The sequence below is a fragment of the Tenrec ecaudatus genome, chromosome X (assembly GCF_050624435.1).
Source record: "Tenrec ecaudatus isolate mTenEca1 chromosome X, mTenEca1.hap1, whole genome shotgun sequence".
NCBI lineage: Eukaryota > Metazoa > Chordata > Mammalia > Afrosoricida > Tenrecidae > Tenrec > Tenrec ecaudatus.
In genome coordinates, this window is record NC_134548.1 from 163,411,513 (window position 1) to 163,437,092 (window position 25,580).

The 25,580-nt window shown below is 45.3% G+C and overlaps 1 protein-coding gene across 8 annotated transcripts in view; it reads left to right on the forward strand.

Moving 5' to 3' along the window:
* AFF2 (ALF transcription elongation factor 2) overlaps positions 1 to 16,658 on the forward strand; it is a 599,454-nt gene extending 582,796 nt beyond the window's left edge. For all 8 annotated transcript variants that reach the window (XM_075539353.1, XM_075539355.1, XM_075539357.1 and 5 more), the window contains 2 exons: positions 398 to 588; positions 7,790 to 16,658. In XM_075539353.1, the coding sequence (XP_075395468.1) occupies positions 398 to 588; positions 7,790 to 7,911 (313 nt within the window). In that variant the 3' untranslated portion in view covers positions 7,912 to 16,658. The remainder of the gene's footprint in view (positions 1 to 397; positions 589 to 7,789) is intronic.
* The last annotated feature ends 8,922 nt before the right edge of the window (positions 16,659 to 25,580 follow it).

Consider the following 25,580-nt stretch of genomic DNA (forward strand, 5'->3'; position numbering starts at 1 on the left):
TCAGAGTCGAACTGGGGGTTTTCAGTGGCTGTTTTCTAAGTAGATTACCAGGTTTTTCTTCCAAAGAAAAGAGAAGGGGCCTCACTCTACAGATTGGCCAGGGAGGTGTGTGTGTGTTGGTCGAATAAAGAAGATGTGGCGTGGAAATCAGCTTGCTCTCTCTCTCCCAGGGCCTCCAAAGAATGCTATGGTGTTGATGAAAGTTCTAGTATGTTCCCCTCCAAGAAGAGTCAGGGAGGTGTGGGAACAAGCCTCGCTCTACTGGGGCTTCATGTCTGTCTGTACACCATGCTCACCTTTTCTACTGAGATGCCACCAACATGGCGAGGGGAGGTCGAACCCAGCTGTGGCTCTTTGCCACCAGCCTAACTAGGCCCCTTTCTTTCCGTTCCCGCAGGAACACTCCATCGCCAGTTTCCGTCAACAACATCTCTCCCATCAACGCGATGGGTAACTGTAACAACGGCCCAGTCACCATTCCCCAGCGCATTCACCACATGGCTGCCAGCCATGTCAACATCACTAGCAATGTGCTAAGAGGCTACGAACACTGGGATATGGCTGATAAGCTGACACGCGAGAACAAAGGTATGCTCACCCACTCGACTCCTCTTTCTTAGAGCACCATGGAGTCAGTTGTGCTTTGAAGAACTTGACTCTCAGTGGTGGCCTTGTCTGTCTCTCTGATGGCCCGGGCTTAGATGAGGGAAGGGGGAGTTAGCTTTAGGCTGACACAGTGACCCATTTTTGCTGAGAGTGAAAATTCTTGGATTTTGTTCTCTGGTAGTGCTGAAACGGATCTGAAGGGTGATGTGTTGGCAGATAACTAGTTCGGTATTCCACTCAAGAATGAAGATCAATGCAGACAGAGTCAAAGAGACAAGGAACGGTTTGCAAACTAATTAAGATCCTGTTGCCTTCTGATGTCAACTTTAATCGCATCTCTTTCGAGAGATGAGGTTGGACTCAGGATTCTATCTTCACTGGAAACATCCGCTCTAGAGAGCCAATTGGGAATCAAGGGCCAAAGCTCCGCTAGTGTTCCTCACTCTGACAGCTGGGGTCAGAGCCCTCATCAAGGCAATACGTGAGATTTTGCTACGAAAGAAATACAGAGACAAGCCCTGCCTCTTCTACAGGACAGCGCCTCACTGTCCTGTAGAAGATGGGACAAAGAAATACACAGTGCATTTGCTCCAGCCATTCACCCGGCTTGGCGAATTCAGACTCACAACTCACAGACTACACCACTTCATTAAAGGTGGCAACAGACAGGGGGTTTTCAGAATCAAGCTCCCAGCAGCTGGGAAGAGTGGATTTGTCTGATCAGACACAGGAGGAGGCAATAGCAACCTACACACTACAGGGGCTACAGGGAGAGGGCCAGGACCTAAGCAGTCAGAGGCTTTCCAGGAATCCGGTTGGACCTGCTGGCCTCATAGATACAGGTGGACATCCCAATGAGTGCTCCTTCCTATGTGTGTTGGGGGGTGGGAGGGATTCGGAGGTGGGGGGTGGGGCTCCCTGGGCCTCGAGCTTAGTTTATCTCCCAGCCATGGACAATCTTACACTCTTTTGGCCACCACCTAGCTCTCATCCATATAGCACTTGTAATGATGATGATGATAAAACTCACCCAGGATTAGAGAGATGGGTTGATGAAATAATACACATAAAGTACCTAGTAGACAATATTACAGACACCCTACACATGTCTCCTCTCTTTCCTCATCCCATGTTGTTGTTGTTAGGTGCCATGGAGTGGGCTCCGACCCATAGTGACCCTGTGCACAACAGAACAAAACCCTGCCTGGTCCTGCCCCAGCCTCACCATGGTTCCTGCGCTTGAGCCCATTGTGGCATCCATGCTATCAGTCCGTCTACTTGAGGACCTTCCTCTTTGTCGCTGCCCCGCCACCGTACCACGCATGATAGACTTCCCCCAAACTGGTCTTTCCTGACAACATGCCCAAAGTTTCATCATCTTGCTTCTAAGAAGCATTCTTCACTCATAGTGTATCTATATAATTCAGGAGTCCCTGGGTGACTGCTCACCTAAGAAGGGGGTGGAGGTTCGAGTCTGCCCAGAGGCAACTTGAAAGAAAGGCCTGACATTATACTGCTAAAACACCAGCCTTTAAAAAGCCCATGGAGCACTCAGACCCCCATGGAGGCACCATGCGTTGGGCTTAAGTCAATAGCAACTGGTAACTCTAGCTCATGCTCTCTGTGGCTATGAAAGCACTCTCCGTACCATGGGACTTTGATTCACAATCCAGCTCTAAACTCACACTGACTCAAAGTTATTTGCATGTATAAGTTGCATCTGTCTATGCATTCATTTGTACAATCGTCGATAGCATCCAAACCCCTGATATATGCCAGGTATATGCACTATTTCCTTTATCATTTATTGTTGAATTTACCTCAACTTTATAGATGAAGCTTAGTGAGGGCAATAAACTCCCCCAATTTCACAGCTCTTTAATGTGGGGAATAGGAATTGAATCTAGATTTCTAGAATCTGAACTCTTAACCATTTGATTACAATGCATATCTAGAGAACAAAGTCAATCATGGGTCCTCAGAGACCATCAGTGACCTAAGTAATGGGCAAGTCTTTTCTAGGTATCTGGAAATTTACAGAAAAACTGGCCCAGAGAATGAGGCTCACCCAAGGGTTCTGGAAGACCTGCTGAGCTTGTCTGCCTCCACCCTTTTCCTGGCTCATTTTATTGTGGGTAACTCAAAGAAGGTGATTCAATATTTATGGATTCCCTTCAGAATTACATCCATTTTCAAGATCTGTTCAAGCCATCCCTTCTAAATCAACTAAAGATCCTTTGAAAAACAGTGCAGTAGCCTTGCCAATGTTAGGGTGAGATGGTGTGTCGGTATTGAATACAGAACCCAAACGACTCTGTCATTCCACTAGTGGAGAGAAAATATGCCTGCTAATGCTGCCATGCAGCTTTTCCCTAGACTTGGGAGAGGACCTAGTTTGGAATATTCTGAAGTTTCACATGCTTCTCATTTCTGATCTGCTTACATTTGAGGATTTTCCTCCTATCTGTCTTGTCCATATAGAAATGGGAAACTAGGAGCTTCCTTTCTGCATGCCACCAGAGACCACCTTGTATCTGAACCTTGCCCACTCGGTGATGCCATGAAGGTGGATGAGGTTGTATCTCAACGTATAAGATGTCTGTGCCTCCACCATCCCATGCCACAGAACTGCAAAAGACACTGCATACGGTGTGGCTATTGGATCGAGAATGCTCACACTCTCTCACCCTAACTGCTTATACTGCTTACTTGAAACCATTGTTAAGACATAGCTAAGGATGCCACAGAGAACACTGTGTAGAGGATATCCTGGCTTGCAGGAGGCTCCCATTCATTAAACAATGACTACGTCCTTTAACATTTCCCTACTATTGAATTAAATCAGGAAACACAGTAGATGCCAAGAATCATTTAATCCTTTATCAGCAGAAATTATTTTTTATTGCGTAACACAGCTTAAGAAGTATCACATACTCAAATGAAGTGGATACTTAGAGAACAGGCCCATGTGTTTTGCAGAACATGAAGAACCACTGTATTTTTTCAGTGAAATACCATCTGTGGCACAATCAAGTCCATGTAACCTAGGCATGGAAAATTTTCCAAAAAGACAAGAGAGCATTCACACCACTGCAGGGCAATCTGTAATTTCCCCCACCAGCTTCCACATCCCAAGCCAGCACAAGCATGATTTCCTCATGGCGGAGTCAGCCTCCTCTGTTGGCATCAACAAAGAACACTCCAGCTTTATATGTGTGTGTCTACAAGATGGACTGACACAATGACTGCAGCAAAGGACTGAACCATAAGAATTAAATGAGGATGGTGTGAGAACTGGGCAGAGACTCCTTCTGTTGTGTAGATGGTCGCTATGAATGGGAACCAGCCTGATAGCACCTAACCAAAGCAACATATATTTATTCATACATACATAGCGATATCATTACTAACCTCAGATGTACCTTGGCAGAAAGCAGAAAAGCCTGGAGATGCTTGCTTGTTTTAGTGACTGTGCTAAGACGTTCGACTCTGTGGACTATACAAAACTATGATGAAACTTGAGAAGACTGGAAATCCCAGGGAAGTGCTCATGTGGCATTCGTACATGGATTAAGAGGCAGTGTGTGAACAGAACAAGGGTGCACTGCATGGCTTATGATCAGGGAAAGCAAGTGTCAGGGTTATATCCTCTCACCATACTTATTCAATCTATATGCTGAGCAAATCATCAAAGAAGCTGGGGTTGTGTGAAGAAGAATGGGTATCAGGATTGGGTAAAGGATGTTCACAGTCTGCAATATGCAGATGACACGACCTTGCTTGCTGAAAGTGGGGAGTGCTTAAAGCACTTGCTGATGAAGATCAAAGATGTCAGCCCTCAGAAGAGATCACAACTCAATGTCAAAAAGATCAAAATCTTCACAACTAGACCAATAGATCGTGGTAAACGGAGGAAAGAATGAAGTTGTCAAGGATTTTGTGTTGCCTGCGTCCATAATCAATACTCCTGGAAGCAGCAGTCAGGAGATCAAATAATGCATTAAATTGGGAAAAACTGCTGACAGCCTTGAAAAACAAGGCTGTAACTTTGAGGAATAAGGTGTGCCTGGACCAAACCATGATACTTTCAATTGCCACATATGCATGCTAAGGTTGAACCCTGAATAAGGAAGGCCATAGTAGAACAGATGCCTTGGAATTGTGGTGCTGGAGGAAAATATTGAAATACTGTGGACTGCCAAAAACCAAACAGATCTGTCTTGAAAAAGTACAGCCAGGATGCCCCCTTAGAGTCAACAATGGTGAGATTTCCTCTTGTGTACTTTGTACATGTTGTCAGGAGAGACCAGTCTCTGGAGAAAGTCATCACGCTTGGTCAATTATAGGGGCAGTGGCAAAGAGGAAGGCCCTCAATGAGATGAACTGATGCAGCAGCTGCGACCATGGCCTCAATCATAACAATTGTGATTTGGCACAGGACCAAGCTGTGTTTTGCTTGCTTGTACCTAGGGTCATTATGAGTAGGAAGCAACTCTGCAGAACCTAACAACATCTATTTATAATGAAAGTGAGAAAACAATTACTGGTGAATAGCAAAGACTTCAGCCTTCAGTATTAATTACACCTCAATATAAAGAATTCCTCACAGCTGGACCTATAGACAACCAGATAAAGGCAGAAAAGATTGAAGTTGTCAAGGATTTCACCTCACTTGGATCCACAGTCAACACTAATGTAAACAGAAGTGAAGAAAGCAAATGATGCACTGTCTGAGGCAAACCTGCTGCACAAGACTTCTTTAAAACGTTGAAGCACAGGGCTATCACATTGAAAACTAAGGTGTACCTGACCCAAGACATGATATTCCATATGCATGTGGAAGTTGGACATGGAATAAACAATATCAAAAAAAATATTGGTGCATTTGAATTATGGTGCTGGCAAAGAACATTGAAAGTACCATGGACTGTCAGAAAGACAAAAAAAAATCTATCTTCAATAAAGTACATACACCTAGATTGCTCCTTAGAAAGGAGGCTGGTGAAACTTTGTCTCACCTGCTTTGAACATACTACTTGGTGAGATGGAGGCTCAGGGGAAAAGAAGACGACCCCCAGTGAGATGGATTGACACACTGGCTGCAATCATGGGCTCAAACGTAAAGACAATTGTGAAGATTATGAAGGACCTACCTGACAGTGTTTTGTTCTATTTGAACAAAGGATCTCCATGAGTCAGAACTTATTCCACAACACCTGATGACAATATCTACTTATGCACATATATATTTGCTTATTACACATACAAACACTCACCACAAAACCTCCACAAGAGTGCAATGTATTTTTTATATTCCATTGTCCAAGAAAATACATAAGGGGGTCTTCAAAAAGTTTGTGAAAATATTCCTTTGGCATTGGTTGTGTTTTTTTTCTTTTTTGTTGTTGTTTTGTCTTGCTCTGTCTTGTTTTGTGCATATTATTGTCTCTGCATGTCTATCTAAATAATATAGGTAGGATAAATAATCTGGAGGAGAAAACAATGGGAATGATGGTTCTGGGGGGACATGAGAGAGGGGGATGCAGGGGAAAGGAAGTGGTGTTACCAAACCCAGGGACAAACGAACAACAAGTGATCAAAACATCGATGGCAAGGAGGGCGTAGGGCTTGATCAAGGGCAATGTAACTGAGAGGAATTACTGAAACCCAAAGAAGGCTGAACATGATAGTGGGACAAGCGGAAAGTAAAAGGAAATACAGGAAAGCACTAGGAGGCAAAGGGCATTTATAGAGGTCTAAATACGGGCATGTACATATGTAAATATATTTATATATGATGATGGGGGAATAGATCTATGTGCATATATTTATAGGCTTAGTATTAAGGTAGAAGATGGACATTGAGTCTCTACTCAAGTACTCCCTCAATGCAATAACACTTTTTTCTATTAACCTAGTATTCCATAATGCTCACCTTTCCAACACGAGAACTGAAGTAAAAGTGGGTGCATAAGCAAATGTGGTTGAGAAAACTGATGGTGCCCGGCTATCAAAAGATAGTGTCTGGGGTCTTAAAGGCTTGAAGGTAAACAAGCAGCCATCTAGCTGAGAAGCAACAAAGCCCACATGGAAGAAGCACACCAACTCATGTGATCATGAGATTTCAATGAGATCAGGTATCAGGCATCAAAACCCAGAACAAAAAAATTCATATCATTGTGAATGCGGGGGAATGCATAGTGGAGACCCAAAGCCCATCTGTATGCAATTAAACATCCCTTTACAGAAGGGTCACAAGGAAGAGAGGAGTCAGTCAGGGTGCAGTATAGCACCGATGAAACATAAAACTTTCCTCTAGTTCTTTAATGCTTGCCCCCACCGCCATCATGACCGCAATTCTACCTTATAAATCTGGCTAGACCAGAGCATTTACATGGTTACAGATAAGAGCTGGAAACACAGGGAATCCAGGGCAGATAAACCCCCTCAGGACCAATATTGAAAGGAGAAGGAGAAAGTGGGGGAGAAAGGGGAAACCAAACACAATGACCTACCATTAACCCCCTCCCAGGGGGATGGAAAACAGAAAAGTGGGTGAAGGAACACATCAGTCAGTGTAAGAAATGAAAAATAATAATTTATAAATTATCAAGGGTTCACGGGGGAGGAAGGGGAAAAAAACGAGGAGCCGATACCAAGGGCTCAAGTAGAAAGCAAATGTTTTGAAAATGATGGCAACAAATGTACAAATGTGCTTGACACAATGGATGGATTCATGGATTGTGATGAGTTGTACGAGCCCCCAATAAAATGATTTTTTAAAAAGAAATATTCCATTCTCTCTTAATTCCATTTTTCACAAACTTTTTGAAGTTCTCTCATACAATAAAATGTTTTAAATGGTTATGAATTAACTAAGAGATTTAAATGAATTTATGTTTTATTAATCATAATAGCACCTATAAGTATCATTCAGGCTGCTGAGTTTTGGTAGCTAAAGACAGATTAAAATACAAATGAAATTTTGGTCCCTCAGTAGGCAACTCTATAAATGTTTGTTGAATCAATGGATGAATGAAATGAATGAATAAACAGAAGTGCAAACAAATAGCTTTCCCAATGCTCACGTGTTTCTGTGGTTCTGTGAAGACCACTTGGCAACATGGAACACATTTCTATCATATTATTCAAAGGCTTGACCAAAATCTGCTCTTATTTTCAGAATTCTTTGGTGACCTGGACACGTTGATGGGGCCTCTGACCCAGCACAGCAGCATGACCAATCTTGTCCGCTACGTTCGTCAGGGACTGTGTTGGCTGCGCATCGACGCCCACTTGTTGTAGTGGGTATGCTCCATTTCTCACATCACCCATCACTACCTCTACCAGTACCGACTGGTGGAACTTCACTCATTTGGGAAAGTTCTCTTTGATTATGTTTGTTTTTAGTGCTTCTTTATCTGTGAAAAACAGAAGTCATTGTACGTGGACACTACAACTTGAGAGCAGCCTGTGTTTTCTTATTACCGAGTCGTTACCCAGTATTTTATAAGCTTTCTTCAGACCCCATCATCCTTCTGTGCTTCATGGAACGACACAGTTCCTACAGTGTCAGTCCACACTACCCAAAGCAAAGACTGGAGAGCACTTGTGATAACACATTCCTGAGAAAATGAAACAAAATGTTTTACACATCTATGACAACTTAGACACAAAGGACCTACGCAGATTAAAATTTTTCAGCCATAGCTCATTCCCAAACTATACCCTCATGTCCAGAAAAGAACATACTTTAGGATCCATTGTTTAACTTTTGTGCTTTCCACAGACTCAATCTTCAGGTGAGAGTTTCCAATGCCAAAACCCAGTGGCGAGAGGTTGTAGCAATAGTGAGGTGTTAAGACAACAAATCAGCAGAGCAATGCCACTCTTAAGGAGATGCGATGCCATGCAACCAAGGCCTTGTTTGGTAGCATCCCTTCCTGATTGCACATTTCTAAAGTTGTAATAATGAGAAAGAATGGTGCCATTGATTTAGACACTTCTAAGGCATTGTGTTTTGAACTCCATGATTTGAAGCCTAAGTCCTCGTCTTGGATTCTCTCTGTGCAAAGCTCTGTGTTTAAGGAGCAGTGAAATGAATGTCTGCCCTAGCAGCCAACATGTTAGCCTCCAGTTAGAGATGGAAGACCAGAGTGGTCCGGAAAAGGGGCCACAAGGAATCCACACTTCTCTGTCCTTTGCAAATCAACCATGGTAGGGTTTATTCATTTTTATCTTGCTCAAATCTGTGGAATCAAAAGTCAAGTTGTCACCGCTTCAAGGTAATAATATAAAATTTATTTATTATCAGTTTTAAAATCTGGACTTCCCCAATTATTATCCATATTTTTACATGGCTTTTCTTTTATACTTTTTCTTTTCTTTCTTTCCTTTTTGGCTCATTCATTTTTGACTGAAATACAATCACCGATTCTGTGAAATTCTTTATTAGCATGAAACAGTTTCATTAAAATTCCAAAGAAAACACTTAACTCTTTAAGTAGTAGCTAGCCTTTAAAAAAGAGAGAGAGAGCCTTAGGGGTAGTAGAGCAACTTGGGTACTTGCAAAGTACACTGAAGATTATGAAGCAGTCATATAATTTGTAGAGATCTCTCGATTCCTTGTGATTATCCATCCCCACCCAATCTGGGCCACCTCCCTTCACGTGAGGTCCCTAAACATCAAAATGTAAATACCATCTTGGGTGTTCCAGCTCACCAGAAGAATCACCCATGTGCAGTAAACACTATCCAGACGTCAGTTCATTGTAATAAACTGCCAGCATATAATTCCGCATAGCCTTTAAACCTACTGAGTTCTTGAATTCTATTCACTGAGTCATGGCCAGGTAAATAACAGATACATGCACATTAAAGATACAAACTTGTATGATTTTTTAAAAGCAAGTCATGCAAGTCTGTTATTAGAACAGCAAGTGGTTGGTCACCTTGCACTCTCCTTGTCAAGGTTGAATGTTTCCCCCATTGCAAAAGAGTCATACTTGAGCTCTGCTCTGGACATCTTTGAGCTTAAGACCCTTTGTGGTAGAAAGCATACTCTAATGGCTGAAGCCATGTTGTTGAGGTGACAGAACTCAGCACCCATTGTGGTTGAGCTTTACTTTTTCAGACACACATACACACCTTAAATCCAAGAGAATCCTGTCTCAGCCTCTTACATGAGGAAAACAATAACCTGGACGACTATGAACACCCAAGTCATTGATTTCACAGCTGTGGGTGTCACATATCATACTTAAGCTGATGTTTTTTGCAATGACTCAAGTTCTCTTTTTTCCATGGCTTACCAGGCCATGTTACGGGCTATTCCATCCAGTCAAGTCCACTGGGTTTGACTTGTAAATCCAATCTAGACCATTTTATTCCTACTCTACTCAGGAGTAGAATCTTCTTGAAAATCAATCTCCAGAAACTAGACGATCAAGTGTTAGGCACAGTTTCCCTGGGAAACAAGCATAAAACCTTGTGCTTGTAGCTCTAGTTTAGTTTCAACCAGTTGTTAACATTGACTTTGCATGCAGTAGGGAGGTGGTAGGTCATCCTACTACCCAATGTCACTCCTGGAGTGTGAGGGTGACGTGTGTGTTCAATCGGCAGCACAATGATCAAATCTGACAGTTGAGCTCACGATCACCACCTGATTATTTGGCAGACCCACTTAAAAAAGCAGCTTGACACCCAATTAACCATGGAGGAGAATGTATCACTCTCTCCCTGAGGAGACAGACACCTTTCAGGCTCCTGATGGAGGATCATTGCTATTTTCCAGGCACTCTATTCATTACACTGCAAATGGCAATATGTGTCATTGGTATGCAACTCAAGGGAGGGAGATATTTGGTCAGCTCTTTTTTGCCCCAGTTTGTGAATATGAGACATGTGGATGGCAGGGCAAGATGCTGCCTCTGAAGGAAGTCGATTTTCATCTCCCTAGTCCTTGGCAGAGGAAGCATGGTCAAACACTTGGGAATAAGCATAGGGATGGAGGGTAATGGGTGGGGAGTAATGGTAAACATTCACCCAAGCAAGAACAAACAAGGAGGGAATCTCAGCCCTGCAGCGTGGACCAGGGAGAGCCACCACTATGCCTTCATTTGTCACCAAGCTCCAACCGCAGAGAGTGTGACAATTTTGTGTTATGTTGACTAGTCTTTGTATTTTTAATTCCTTTTGTATTTTTGGTGGTTTTATCACATTACTGTCCAAGTTTGGTAGGTAGGATTAATTTGAAAAGTGTTTACTAGTGTGGTCCTCAGGGTAGAGTTTAGCCATAAGCATGTTTTAGCCCGCCTATAAATTGTTATTTGCTTAATCATTTCATTGTAAGGTCCTAGTCGCTTTATATTTGGATGCCACCATTGGAAAAGCAGGTTAGCTGTTGCTACGTTTTCTAAAGATGTGAGGTTGGGCTGCCTTGTCTCCGTACAATGAAAGAAAGAGGTTGAAAGCCTCATCAGCACATTGCTAATTCAGAAATTGTCGGCAAAGGTGTGTTTTGTTGAGGTGGCAAATAGATGGATTGTCATTTGAACACGGCAGCCCTGAGCAGGGTTTTGTCCCCTCATGTCTTGGCAGAAGCAATCTCGATCTGATAAGTTGTGAGGCTGAAGCCCAATGTACTTCTCAAAGGACATGATCAAGTTCACTTGCATGAGTTGGTGGGCGAGAGAAGCAAATTGGATCCCTGAGGACTGCTCAGTCAGGCAATGAATCTGCCTGCGAAGGGAAGCATTGTGAGAGTATGTGGCGAGATGCTGTCGCTACCCAGTATCAAATTAATGGGTTGACTCCTTGGCCCCAAACTCAATTCTGTTGGGGAAGATGTTGAGCCAGTTGTCGGTGTTCTGTTACTCAACTGGCAAACTAAATGTGTCACTGGTGGTGTCGTCCTTGTTGTTTCTCCTTTTGACTCGCACAGCCATCTTCTTATAATTAAAGACTGATTCTTTTTCACTTTGGTGTTAGCAAATTACAACAACGGAAGGGCATCTGTGTCTTGGAAATCAGCTTCACCCCGGCAGAAGGCTCATCTGAGGCTGGTCTCAGACATTCATCCTCCCACCAGCTATTTTGCGGGCAAGAAAAAGCATTCATTCCCTTGTCATTCTCCTCCTCACAAATCTAGACGACTTCATTACCAAGAGCATCACATTGAAAATGGAATTGTGGGAAGGGTGGCTATAGTGAAGGTGGAGGGTGGGAAAAGCCCCTTCAGGCCAGGCTGTAATCCTTGCTTCTTGGTACTTGATGTGAGACCATTCAGAGGACTCACACCGAGTGGGGCATGAGGATGCTTTTCAGATCCATAACAATCCTCATTCTTGTACCAGATTGGAGCTTTGCTCTTTCAGTAACTGTGCAGCGTAGACTAACGGTGTTCAATAAAAGTCCTTCAACATTTCAAACTCTTCATACCAGTGACTTCAGTGTTGGTAGCTCTCCGGTTTATGCCAGCTTTGAGGAGAAACAAGGGAAGCAAAGGAAGCCTGTCCCTAGCCTCTGGCAGGACACTGCAGCATAGACCCAGGTCCACTCCTCTGCTGGCCCGAGCTCTGAGATATATGAAGAATGCCCTAGGGAGGGCTTTCAACAGAGGAGCTCTTGCTTCTCCTGCGTGAGGTCCTCTTTGCCAGCCTTTGCAGTGAGGAATCAGCACTCATATTCAAAGCTTAAAGATTTTCAGGTGCTTTACACATATTTGCTTTTGACCTGCACCACACATGGGACTGTCAAGCAGAAGTGTCAGAGACTAGAGCCCAGGGGAGTGGCATTGGATAGCCGGGTGCCATCCAGAAGCTTGCACCCTTCCATAGTTCTAGAGAAACCTGAAAGACAAGACACTGGGCAGGAAGTGAACCCCCCAGAGGTTGCCTTGGTGCCCTCATTACCGGTACGGAGGGCTAGTTTCTTTGATGCTGGGAAGAGAGGGGTCAATGTGGGATGCAATCAGTGGTGTGCTGGTATATGTTTAACAACCAGCTCTCTGAAAACAGAAGTGCCTGATTTGTAGCATTTTGCCATTTGCCGTGGTGTAAACATCCCCACCGTGGCTGACTTCAAGTTATCTACTGTACTATCACTGAACCAGCAGTTGGGAAGAGATATGCTCCTGTAAGTCTGGGCAAGCTAGCTCCAACACACTACTGGATGCAGCTGGTCAGAGAGGGTTCGTGTTTCATATATCCATTCACATCCACACACACCCATCAATGACTAAGATCACATCACTTTGAAACATGAGTCTTCTAGGTGTGTAGATAGTTTATGGTAAAGCCCTGGAATCTTGGCCTGGCTTATAAGGAGGAGTTGAAAGTACAGATGAGTGTCTCTTTAAAAGTCCCACATACTTGGTTTAACATAGGCGGAGTTGAGTGGTTTTTCTTTCATTTCCAGGTGGTATTTCTAATTTTGAAGTGGAACTTGGATAAATTATTTATGATTGCCTCTTCTAATGGCAGCCTTTATGTAGTCAGGTCCCATTAGGTCCTCTATAAAGGATAACACAATCCAAAATTTCTTAAGTATTATTTTCTGTAATTCTCCCATCTCCTAAATGTTGCTCCTAAGGTTTTTACTTCAGTGATTAGGGGTCCAGCTTATTCACTGACATGTGTTTTCAGTTAGAAGTATCCGAATAATGCCCTAGCGCTGAATTTAAACCAGAATCTCTCCTATATCGATTACATGATTAATATTCAGAAACTACCATCCAAACCTAAAGAACTCCCTCTTCTATCCAATTTGAAGAAAAAACTAAAGGCACTAACAAGAAAGCAGAAGCTGCAGTTTATTTCCCTAAAAGAATGAGGTTTGCATTATATCCACACATCCCATTTTTATCAGACCTCTGTTTCATAAATCATCCTGACGATCGAATAGCAATTCCCAGAGGACTCTCCTGGTCCTGTGCTCTTCTGTGCTCAATAGCAGGTTTGTACTAGGAAGGCTGGAGAACTTGCCCTGCAACACTGTGTTTCCTTCATCATTTTCTTGTGCAGTGTCCAGGGCTGGGTCCATAGTTCAGTGGTAGTGCTCTGGAAGAGATCTGTGCCTTGTCCTCTCTTCCTGGCCTTTTTTCCAGCCTCTGTCATTCATTCTGAACCTGACATCATGTCAGGCTTGGGGGTGTCTTGTCTCCCTTCATAGTATTCCTACAACATGTGTCCTTCCTGGAGAATACCAACAGCTGAATCGGGTTTCCTTGATACTCACACAGGGACTTCAGGTCCCCTTAGCATTAAACTGGGTTTTGAGACTAGAAAGAGCTCGAAATATACTCAACATCATCCTACACATCCCTGATTTAAAAGCTACCATCCCTACTCAATCATGTTCACCCACAAATAAGGCAAATGAGATTGACTCTGTCTCAAGACAATTATTCAAATGGGTTTCTTCCTGGATGATCCTACTCTGTATATTTTAGGAAGAGAAATAGATGGAGTCTCTCACATTTATTGAATGCTACAAATTGCTGTTTTGATTCCTATTTTCATCAGAAGTAGCGCTTCTGAAGATTGCTTGATGTGCTGTTGTCTTCAGATAAAATGAGTATGTCAAAAGGGAGTCCAGTAGAGCATTCATGCTCAGAAACAATGTGGGGATCAAAAGACACTGACACCCCGGTCCTTTGTGCACTGGGTCTGTTGAGTGACATATCCTTAGGATCCTCCAAAAAGGAGACGGGCTTCCTTTCTGTCCTAGTGGCGGTAACAGTGGCTGTGGCTGTGGTTGTTACTTGTTGCGCTCTTGCTCTCTCTGTCCCCCTTCCCTACTACTTGTGTTCTCTCTAAACAAATGCATAGCTGAATTAAATGTGATCTTCTGACTTGTATTCTTGTTCATGCTTTTAAGACATAACAGATTAATAAAAAATAGATGTGTCCTGATTTAAAACATAAAACATGCCACCTGGAGAGGCATGTGGCATAATAAAACCACTACACTAACTGCATTGTTACATGGCAGTATAAATATGAGTCCGTTGAATCCATTTGTCCAATTGTATATCTTTGTGGAGCAGTGCTTTGACCTTTGCAACCAAAATTTCAGAGAACATGAGCTGGTTGCAGACAGTGTTGGTATCAGGATTTGTCATGAACTTGAATTGGAGGCCTGGCAATGATCAGCACCTTCAGATGTTTCTGCAACCATTCAAAATAGGAACCACACATCTGTTCGAGAAATCTCTGAGTGCTTCAGTCAAGATTCTCTTTTTAAGTTAACCTTTTTCCCCCTTCCTGTTTGCCTTTCTTTTCCCCTTTATCACTGGGGAGACGGATGTTGTAATTGGCAGAAGAAATACTTTGATTGCAATGATATGTTTTCTCTCCTCTCTCTCCCTCTTTCTCTCTTATTAAAGTAGAAAACTCTGGAATCTTTGCTAAATCTGCATTAGACTAGGTTATAGACAAAGAACGAAATCTGGGCAAACATCAATGGGTTTCCAAAGGAGAACAGTCCAATTTGATTGGACTCTTCCATACCCCATGTTGCCATGCGGTGAGAAAGAGGTCATTGGGGCAGAGGGGTACTTTTATAATATCCTCTGAGACTTAATGCAGTTTAGCAAACGACTTCACCTATCGTTCCAGTAAAAACCTTGACTGAGACTTGCAAAATTCCTGTAGAGGTGGCCAGGGTCATCTGCTGCCTGGTCTCGTGTGTGGCGTGTGTGTGTGTGTGTGGCGTGTGTGTGTGTGTTGGCAATGTATCTAAAAGGCACATTCACAAAAGTCTCGTGTGCTCATTTGAAGTATTTTCTAACATTCCCATTAGCCTGTACATAAGAACCAGAAATCTAATTCCACCATGTTGTAAATGAGAATGTGACTCTATTACCTTTCTCTTGTACTTGAAAAGAAGATGACATTTTCATGCGTATTTGAACCAGAAATTGTATATGTACGTGTCATGGAAAATATTTATTGACTAGCAGAGAAACAAATGAGACTTTAATTGTCATCATATGCTTTGTGGGAGGGTACTCACCAACACCATGTTGTTGGAGCATTGTGGTAAGCTACACCTGAGCAAATAGAACACGCTGTATGTGGTGTTGTGTACCTGTGTGAGTGTGTGTTCGCACGCACGTGCGCACACTTGTGCACACATTTGCATGTGTGACATCTCTGGCTTGCTATCCTTCATGGCATTTTAGCTCTCCCTTCTAGAAAAACATTTTTTATTTAGGAGGCCATGGCTCTATTAGAAGTGATTGGAAAGGGCACTCCCCTCCTCTTGGAAAGTTCTGTCTTAGTATGATGGCTCAACAACATGGATGCCCTTGGCCTTTGTGAGAGACCAGGCTCTGTTGAAATCAAACCAAGTTTCCCAGTGAAAACCGTAGGTCATGCTGCATGGGCGAGAAGATGGCAGCCACTTCTGCTGCAGCCAGGTCAGAGCTGAATTGAGCTCTCGCAGTTGGAGGGAGCCGCCAACGCTAATCCCAGTATGAGGGCAGAGCCACCAGAAACAGCCTGGCCTGGCTCCTTCACAGGGCCTGTTCCCCAGTGGAAGATCACTTTGCCTACTGTTGGCATTCCAGGTGCCATCAAAATGAGTTGATCATTCCTCAAATGCCCCCACCCCAACCCCGTGTGAGCATCCTCCATTCCGTCTTCTGGGCCACTTTTCCCTGCGTCCAGGTTTCCAATATTCATTCTCATGGCAGATTCACCCGACCATGTTCTCAACACGCATGCTAGTCTTGTCAGATTTTTCGTAAGCTCAAATGTTCTGTATAGACCAGAGTCACTGTTTCAACATCAAGCAATTGATGAAATGTTATCTAGTTGAAGAAAAAAATTGGTTTCATGCGCTTTCTCTGTATAAATCAGTATCTGCCTGTGTTGCTTTGCATTTCAAATGGTGCTTTGTTCTCAGTACAGTCACTTGGTGTACAAACATTTTAGTGTCGTTTCGCTGTTTTCCAACACAATGTCTCTGTAAAAATGATATTGGCTGAGCTGGTGCATTGGTTTCTCTCATAGAGGCATTAACTATACTGCCAATTCATTGAATTATTTAAAAATGCAAAATAAAATTTTTATGAAAATCTTGTTGCAGACTTGGAAATAATTTGGCGGACAGCCTTGCCCAAACAGAAGTACCTCTTTCCCAATCTCATGCTTGCGTAGTAGTCCCACTCACCTCCCCAACTTTAAAACGGAAGGCCAGACCTAAAAGGATGCTCACATAGGCTCCCTGCCCCTACCATTCAAGGAAAAGCTGTCGAGTGCTTTCTGAATATGGGTTCTGAGCACCAAGCCTGCAGAAAGCATGTGGAGGCAGCCGTAGCAGTTACGAAAGCAGCTACTAAAAGGATAGACGGGGCTTGAGAAAGCACAGGAGATTATGGTTTTTCCCCACTAGTCTCAAAGGGAGGCATAAGCCACCATTTGAAGGCACAAAAGTGATTTTAAGTCAGCAGGAAAGGTTAAATGATTGCAGGCTTTGGACGTGTTGTCACGACAGACCAGTCCCTGGAGAAGGACATCATGCTTGGTAAGGTGGAGGGGTATCAGAAAAGAGGAAGGCCTTCGACGACATGGGCGGACACAGTGCCTGCAGCAATGGGCCCAAGCCTAGGAACAGTTGTGTCTCGCAGGACCAGGTAAGGTCTCCTTCTGGTGTGCGTAGGGTTGATACATGACACGTAACAGCAGCAGCAGCACTTTATAAAGGAATCCTGGTGGCGCCGTGGCTAAGCACCTGGCTGCTATTAACCGGAAGAGCAGGGCTCTGCGGGAGTGGGGGTGGGCAGGGGAAAAGGAAGGCCTGGCAATCTGCTCCCCCAAAGACGACACCTTAGAAAACCCGGTGAGGCAGTTCTACTCTGCTATATGGGGTCAAGAAGAGTCGGAATCCACTCGGTGGCATCCAGCCACCCCCATCACCACCTGATCACCACCCCCCTTTTTTTAGGGGGGGGATGCAGAAAAGCATGCCATGCAATATCTTAGAACAATTTCCTTGAGGGGGGCGGGGGTTCCATACCATTAGTGTCAGCTCTTTGGAAATATCATGCACTCGGAGAGGTACCTCCGACCAGGAGCAACACACCAAGGAACATGAGCTCCGTCCAGGGGCCGGATGGCAGCCATCAGCATGCACTCTCCCCTGCATGAATGAGGCATCTGTGGCCTGGCAAGCTAGGGTGACATCCATGTCACCATCACCGTCCAAGTCAGAAATCTAACAGGGCTAAAGTGCATGGTTGCCATGCTAACCATTCCAAGGCCTTTCCCCAATCAGAAACCCAGAAATGCGAACATTGGTCTCAGGGGCTAATGAAAACCTACGTCATCTGAGTAAATAACTAAATGAAACACACACACACACACACACACACACACACACATCGAGGCCCCAACCGCAAGCAACCACACCGTTTGTACTTTTCTCAGGAACAAAGAGCAGATGTCAGAAGTATGCAAAAGTATGGATGCACGCCAATTACACCTGTAAAGAAAGAGCCAGAAGGACCGTTTGGAACATCATGCCTGTGCTTGCGCTGATCGATCCTGTAACACTGGGCCAAGCCCTGCTCTGGTATTTTTGAATAGCCTTCCTCATCACAGAGGGAGCTCCGTGCTGGTTCCACAGTAGAACTGTCACCTTCCACGCACGAGATCCCGCCTCAATTCTCAACCAATGTCCAGCCACCACCTGTCATCTGTGGGGGGTATTTAAGTGTTGCTATGGTGATCAGATTTCAGAGGGTCACCATGAGGCAGAAGCAACTCATTGGCAGCTCGCTCCAACAACCAATCAGGGGAGTACTAGCACCTGTCAGTTGTAGCACTGGGGAAAGGAACACGGAAAGCACTTATGCAGCTGCCTGCAGATGACACAGCTTCTCGCCATTATGAGTACTGCTGCTGCTGCGCTGTCATTTCTTTTTAGAAAGCAAAAGCAAAGCAGGGTCCTAACGCTCGCAAGGAGAGCTCAGTCCTTCCAGATGCTTTCTAAAGACCATCCTTCCAGAAACAGATTGACAGCAGGGCACAGGCAGACTCAGCGGCTCAGGAAAGGTTTGGAAGTGGGTCCCTCAGGAGGGGAAGCAGCCGGCAGAAGAGGCAGGGGGAAGATTGGTAGTGCTCTAGCACCAGCTGCCTTTGAAGGTAGCCCTGGCTCCTTGTCTCTGACCCACAGACCTTGCCAGCAGAGTGAGTGCCCTGGGCTCTGAGGCAAGATTTGAGAGCAGGTTCGGGCCACCCAACTTAAGTGAGGCACTTAACCTTTCTGTGCCCCCACCTTCTGCTACGGAATGGCGTTGATACTATCAGCCTGCCTTCCCCCTGTTGTGCACAGCTGAGGACAATGGCATACAGACCCATGCCTCCCAAGCGACATTCCCTCCTGGCCACGCAGAGGATTTTCTTTCCCCCAATGACTTCCCCTGACACACCTTCATTATCACAACCAATGGTCTTAATCCTCTCAAGTTATTAACAGTACTGAGGGGCCAGCCCACAATGGCTAGGCGGTGACAGCACAGCTCACACAATAGTCTCAGGGAACCCTTAGTCTCATACTCCAGGTGTCGGGTGAAGAGGGTGGGGGAGTGTCTGTCTTTCTTTGCAAGGGGATATTTTGTCAGCTATAATGTAAGAGGCATCTATGTAATTTGCTGGGAGTCCCAGGGTGATGCAAATAGTTAACATTAGCCAGAAATTTGAAGGTACGGGTCCACCCAGAGGCACTGCAGAAACAAGGCCTGGTGGTCACTTCTGCAAAACCAGACACACGTGCGTGCGATAGGCATGGGAACCATCTCCATCGCACCTGACCATTCGGGATATAATTTGCTCCAAGGGATCTGGCCCTTCAGTTTCAAGTATAACCGTTTGCAGTTAGCAAATGTTCTTGGGGATTTTTGCCATTGAGATTAGCCAGGGGCTGTTTGTCACCCAGCCTAGCATGTGTGTTCAGGAATCCAAAGCACAATTCACCTCCCTGCAGCAGGTCAGAGAAGGGAGACATAGACCACAGGGAGGACGCCATAGCTCAGGCACATTTCCCACAATCCCCAACTCGGCAGAGGGCATGGCAATCTGGAAATCACCTTGAGGTCTTTGTTGGGCCTCAGAATTTGCAAGACTGAAAGCTCCCAGCAGCGAAATGCAGCTCGAAGGGCCACTAATAAGTGGCAATGTGCAGTTCTAATTAACCAAATCTTGGCCAGTACTCACAAGCCCTTGTGGGTAGAGCAGCCCTCCAGGTGTGGCCCATGAACCTCTGTGACCTTCGGTCAAGCTCCTGCTCTAATGCCGGCCTCCACCACCGCCCTTGATCCAGTCAGCCAAGGTTACCTCAGCCAGCTCATCTCCCACACTCCAACACAGACTCCCTCCACCTAGACTGCACGCTTGAGTTATTAAGGATCACCAATTCCTAGACCAGAGCTGCTGATCTCACTGGTCGGATCCTGCACCCCACCACTCCATCATGTTGATAGTTTCAGACACTCTCCAGGTGGTCCTATAACCCCTCTCCTTTGCTTTCAATACCAATCTATAAATTCCTTGTGAGACTCACGCAACACATGCACTGATGCCAAATGTAGGACGATCCAGGTCAGTGGGTAGATACTTGTGGATCCGGTGGCATTGTAAGCATCTCAGCTCTGGCAGGGGTCTCCATGTGGCTGCATCATGGTAGCTTCACGTCGCTTCTCATCAGAAACATCTCACAGGGAGTAAATCTCGCTCCTGCCGCCAGCGAGCTATTTATCTCCTTTGTGGCTACAAATGAGGTCATCAAGCTGTGACCTGATTGATAGGCTAAAACTCCACCCCTTCACTCGTAAGCCTCAAATTGGCAACAGATAATATAACTACCACATTCCCTGTGGCATCCAGTAACAGCAAAAAATCCTCATCCACAAAACAGCTATAATATTTGCACATCTGACGACATAGTGCAAGTTGTACCACCACTCCTCTGTTTGTTAGTGCTACCCTGTCCGCTTGCGTGCTTCTGGGATTCTGGAAGCTACAGCAGGGGAGTTTCAAATATCAGAAGCATCACCTATGGGGGACAGGTTTCAGCAAATCTTCTACATCAGAGTGGTTAGGTTCTGTGTCAACTTGGCTTGGCCAGGAAGCTCAGTGGTTTGGCAGTTAGGGCCTGATAAACCCATGGTGTGACCCAGCGTAATCAACTCCATGATGGAATTGGCTGTGGGCAGCTGAGCAGTTGTAAGATTAAGGCAGGGCATTGAAATGAAAGGACATTTGCTCAAGGTATGGCCTACTCCATTCTAAGTAGGTATTATGGAGAAATTTCTCACTTGTTGCTACTCTGGATCCTGCAGCTAGCTTTTCGTCTTCTGGCCCATAAGATTGCTTGTGGACCCTGGGAGCCATCAGAGCTTGACATTTGACCTGCTGACCTTGGATTCATCTATATCAGCATTCATAAACCTTGGTCTTTATGCTTCATCTTCTTGCTTCCTGTTTTTGAGCCCCAACAACTACACAAGTAAGGGAAAGCCTCCAGCTTCACCTGCAGATGACCTGCAGATTTAAATTGAGCTAGACTTACCCCTTTCTGCACAGCGTGAGCCAATACCTTGATATGAATATTAAAAAATATAAATATATCAAGGAATTTATATATATATATCAAGGAATACATATATGCAAAGAATACATATGCAGGAAACATATATATATATATATTTATATATATATAGAGAGAGAGAGAGAGAGAATATTCCTGGATATATATATATATATATTCCTCCAGGAATATATATACATACCCAGGAATGTATATATATCAAGGGATATATATAATCAAAGAGAATATATAATATGTTAGTAGCAAACCCAGCCTAACACACAAACTAATACAAAATAGGAAGAAAGGTCTGGCAACCTATATTCAATTTTTTTTAACTCAAATTCACTGCCATAACGTCAATTCCTATTCATAATGATCCTATAGAACAAGGTAAAATTGTCCTGATAGGTTTCCAAGGCTGTAACTCTTTAGAAGAGTAGAAAGTCTCATCCTTCACCCTCACTGTATCCAGTGGTTTTGAACTGCTAACCTTGTAGTAGTTAGTAGCCCAACACATAACCACTATGCCTCCAATGAAAACCTTATGGATCACAACAGAACACTGTGTGACTTGCTTGCTTTGGACATGTCATTAGATAGAATATCACTCATTTGATGAATAAGAGCTTTCATTGCTGTTGTTGGATGGATCTTGTCTGAAAGCATTGAACACCAGAAACATATTTACTTGTGTTTTATTGGCTATGCAAAAGCATTTGATAGTGTGAATCAAAACAAACTATGGGTACCATGACGAAGAGTACAAATGCCAGAACCCTTCATTTTGTTAGTGAAGAACAGGGGCCAGAAGGCAACGTTCAAGAAGTTCAAGGGGATACTTTTAAATCAGCAAAAGTGTATGTCAGTTATGTACCTTCACCATTGTTATTCAAGCTGCAAACCGAGCAGATAGTAAGAGAACCTGGACTAGTCGAAGAAGAAGGGCGCATCATGATTGGAGGAAGGCTAATTAACAGCCTGTGATGCGCAGATGACACACTCTTCCTTGCTGAAAGCCAAGAGGAGTTGCAACACGTGGTGATGACAACCGAGGGTTTCCCCTCCTGTGGCGTGTGCTTCCTTCTCTCATGCCGCAGGACTCTGGGGCAGTGGGACTAGAATTTCTTGAACTCTGACCCTGCCCCCAACATAGTGCATTGCTTCCTGCCTTCATTTCTTCAACGAGAAAATTATCACACACAAAAAAACCAGAAAACTTATTCCTGTGCTGCTAAGGGGAACAGACCAAATTAATGGATTAATTGTGTTAAGCTCATTAGCCAGATGAAAGATGCTATAGAAATGCAAATAATTATTATTTTAAAATCTTGTGGCTGTCATTGCACTTAGTTATTAAGCCACTGTGCCTTTGCCATCTATCAGCCCCCAGTTCAATAACAATGCTTGTATTTTGCTTCAAACCATTAATTTGAAAATAACCACCTTGTGCTCATGATGTGCTGATGGGGAATTATCTGCCCTGGGAACTTGCCAGCAAGAATTAGAAAAAGAGATTTGCATTAGCTGCAGCTCAAAGAGGAGAGCCAATCAGAAAGCAGACAGTGCATATCCCTACTGTTAGTGTCTCGTACATCGAAGGGGTGGCAGAAGGACTATGTGTGTTAGCGGGCCTCAGCGTGATGACAGGCAAGGTGCTGCCACCAAAGGTGCCCTCCTTTGGACTACAGCTGCCCCAAGATTCTCTGGGAGCCTGCCAAGGCAACTTCCCTCCATAGTCCCCTTTGCCCAGCCCTTCTGGGTGATCCAAGCACTGCTCCCCTGGAGCTAGTCCTTGACCCCAAACTATGACCTCCTGTCTCTGCCCACTTCCACTCGCTCCCCCTGCGTGGCACAGGTCCTCTCTGCCGTGCCCTCTGGAAGCTCCACCTGTGCCCAGTCTCTGGTAGGCCCCCAGTCATTTTGGGGAGCATTCCCCAAGGCCCTCAAAGGCTCCGTCTCAGGAAAAGGCTCTCGTTGGCACAGTCCGAGCCCTCACCTCCACCCAAGGCTGTTGGTGAAGAGCTAACGGTTCTTCATGGCTCCACATCGACTGCTGAGCCCAGCTCCCCACCAACAGTGAGGGAGCTCCAGGCAGCCGTTGGCCTGGGCCATGTTCAACTAAGCCACAGACTTCCCAGGGACAGGGAGACTGGAGCCCGGCAGGGACCTGGCCTTCTCCTTGGGACCAAGGTGGCAACCAAGCCTCCATGCTTTCCTTGTGGAATCTGACAGGATTTCTGCCCCGGGTCGGTCACCGCGCCTCACCTCTTTCCTTCCTCTGAGGGCGGGTCACCCACTAAGCAAGGTATGGACTACAGAGGAGTAAGGAAGCACTAGCTTCCCTCAGTTCCTGGGTCCTCCGCCCCTGGCCAGGATTGGGGCCACGTAAAGAGGCTTGGATTTCGCAGGCAGGTGCAACGGGGCTGGGAGAGAGACAGGTGCCAGACCTAGAAGCAGAATCCACCACAGAGGAGTAAGCACAAGGAAGTCTGAGCTTCCCTGGCGTATCTGGTGATCCATCCCTGGGGGACCCAATGACAGTGAAGGCCAGCTTGGCAGAGAAAGCAGCTCTTGGATGACCCTCAGCCCACACAGGCTCAAGGCCAAGTATAAGTGCCCCTTAGCTCTTGTCAGCTCTGAGATTCCAAACAAGTTACCATTTTCTCATCTATTAAATGGGAGCAAGAAAGCCACCTCTCCAAAAAGGTTATAAAAGCCCACGGCTGTCAAGGCACTTTTGGCTCGAGTTAGCCCAGGTGTTTCAGAGCGGAACTGTGCTCCACGGGGGCTTAAAGCACTGCAATCCTTTAGAAACAGATCACCAGGCCACCTGCTGGGTGGATTCGAACCGCCAACCTTTTCGTTAGCAACTGAGCTTGCCCATTACTTTATTGCCCAGTCTTTATACAATGGTGATTGCCCAGAACTTCCCAATAGCAAAATACCACTCTTATTAGGCCAGGCCGCTGCCAATGACCCCACTGCACAGATTCTCAGCTGTGGACTTGTATCTGGAAATGGCAGGGGGCAAGCAGAGCATGGAGTCCTGGTTGCATAGTGGTTACCCAGTGTGCTGCAAACCACAAGGTCAGGAGTTCGAAGCTCCCAGTCACTGCTCCATGAGTGAGAGAGGAGGCTTTCTACTCCCATAAACATTTCGAGTCTCAGAAAACCACTAGGGGTAGTTCTACTCTGTCCTAGAGGGTGGCGATGAGGGAGAATAGACTCAATGGCAGGGAAGTAGCGCACACTGCTAAGAGGACACCTCCTTAAGCTGAAGAGCAGGCGACAAGTGGCCTAGCAGGTCCTATACATTGCCCCATGTTGCCCTGTTAAGGACAGAAGTCAGTGGTGTGAGGCCAGGGGGTCCAAGCAGGAGTGCCTCTCTGGGGCAAGAGGGATCTGCCCCCTGAAGCCACCCCCAGCCCAACTGGTCCTGGCCCACCCCCTCTGGCCCCCATGTATGATGGCCTCACTGGTTTTCCCAGGGACAGTAAAGTATGATCTGGCCAACTCTGACCCCTTTGTAGTGGCAACGCGGTGTTTGTTAGTATAATCGTTTCTCTGAAAGAATGTCAATAAAGGCTAGAGAGTGAAACACAACCCCCCACCACCTCAACTGCTAAATAATTTCTAGAATGAGTTGTCAGGAACCTTTTATTTACTGATTTCGTGCATTTCATTTGTTTCTGGCATGGGGCCAACCTTCCTGACAGTGAAGATTTATTGATTTCATTGCCCAGGGTAACCATGCAATAAAATCATCGCAAAGATAAATTGTCATGGCACTGTGCAGCATTGAGGTAATTTTTCAACTGCTACGGCTATATTTCTGCAGGTTACAGGTGCAAAATTTGCTTAAAGCAGGGCTGTCTCATTATTGAAGCTCAGGAACATTGGGGGCCAGCTCTTGGGTAGAAATTCTGGAGAGAGGGCGAGAAAGAGGAAGAGAGAGAGAGAGAGAGAGAGAGAGAGAGAGAGAGAGAGAGAGAGAGAGAGAGGAGAGGGGAGAGGGGAGAGGGGAGAGGGGAGAGGGGAGAGGGGAGAGGGGAGAGGGGAGAGGGGAGAGGGGAGAGGGGAGAGGGGAGAGGGGAGAGGGGAGAGGGGAGAGGGGAGAGGGGAGAGGGGAGAGGGGAGAGGGGAGAGAGAGGGGAGAGGGGAGAGGGGAGAGGGGAGAGGGGAGAGGGGAGAGGGGAGAGGGGAGAGGGGAGAGGGGAGAGGGGAGAGGGGAGAGGGGAGAGGGGAGAGGGGAGAGGAGAGAGGAGAGAGGAGAGAGGAGAGAGGATGAGAGGATGAGAGGATGAGAGGATGAGAGAGGGAGGAAATGTGAGGCCTACTTTCCGTAAAGAAATGATCTTTCTTTAATTGGTTCATATATC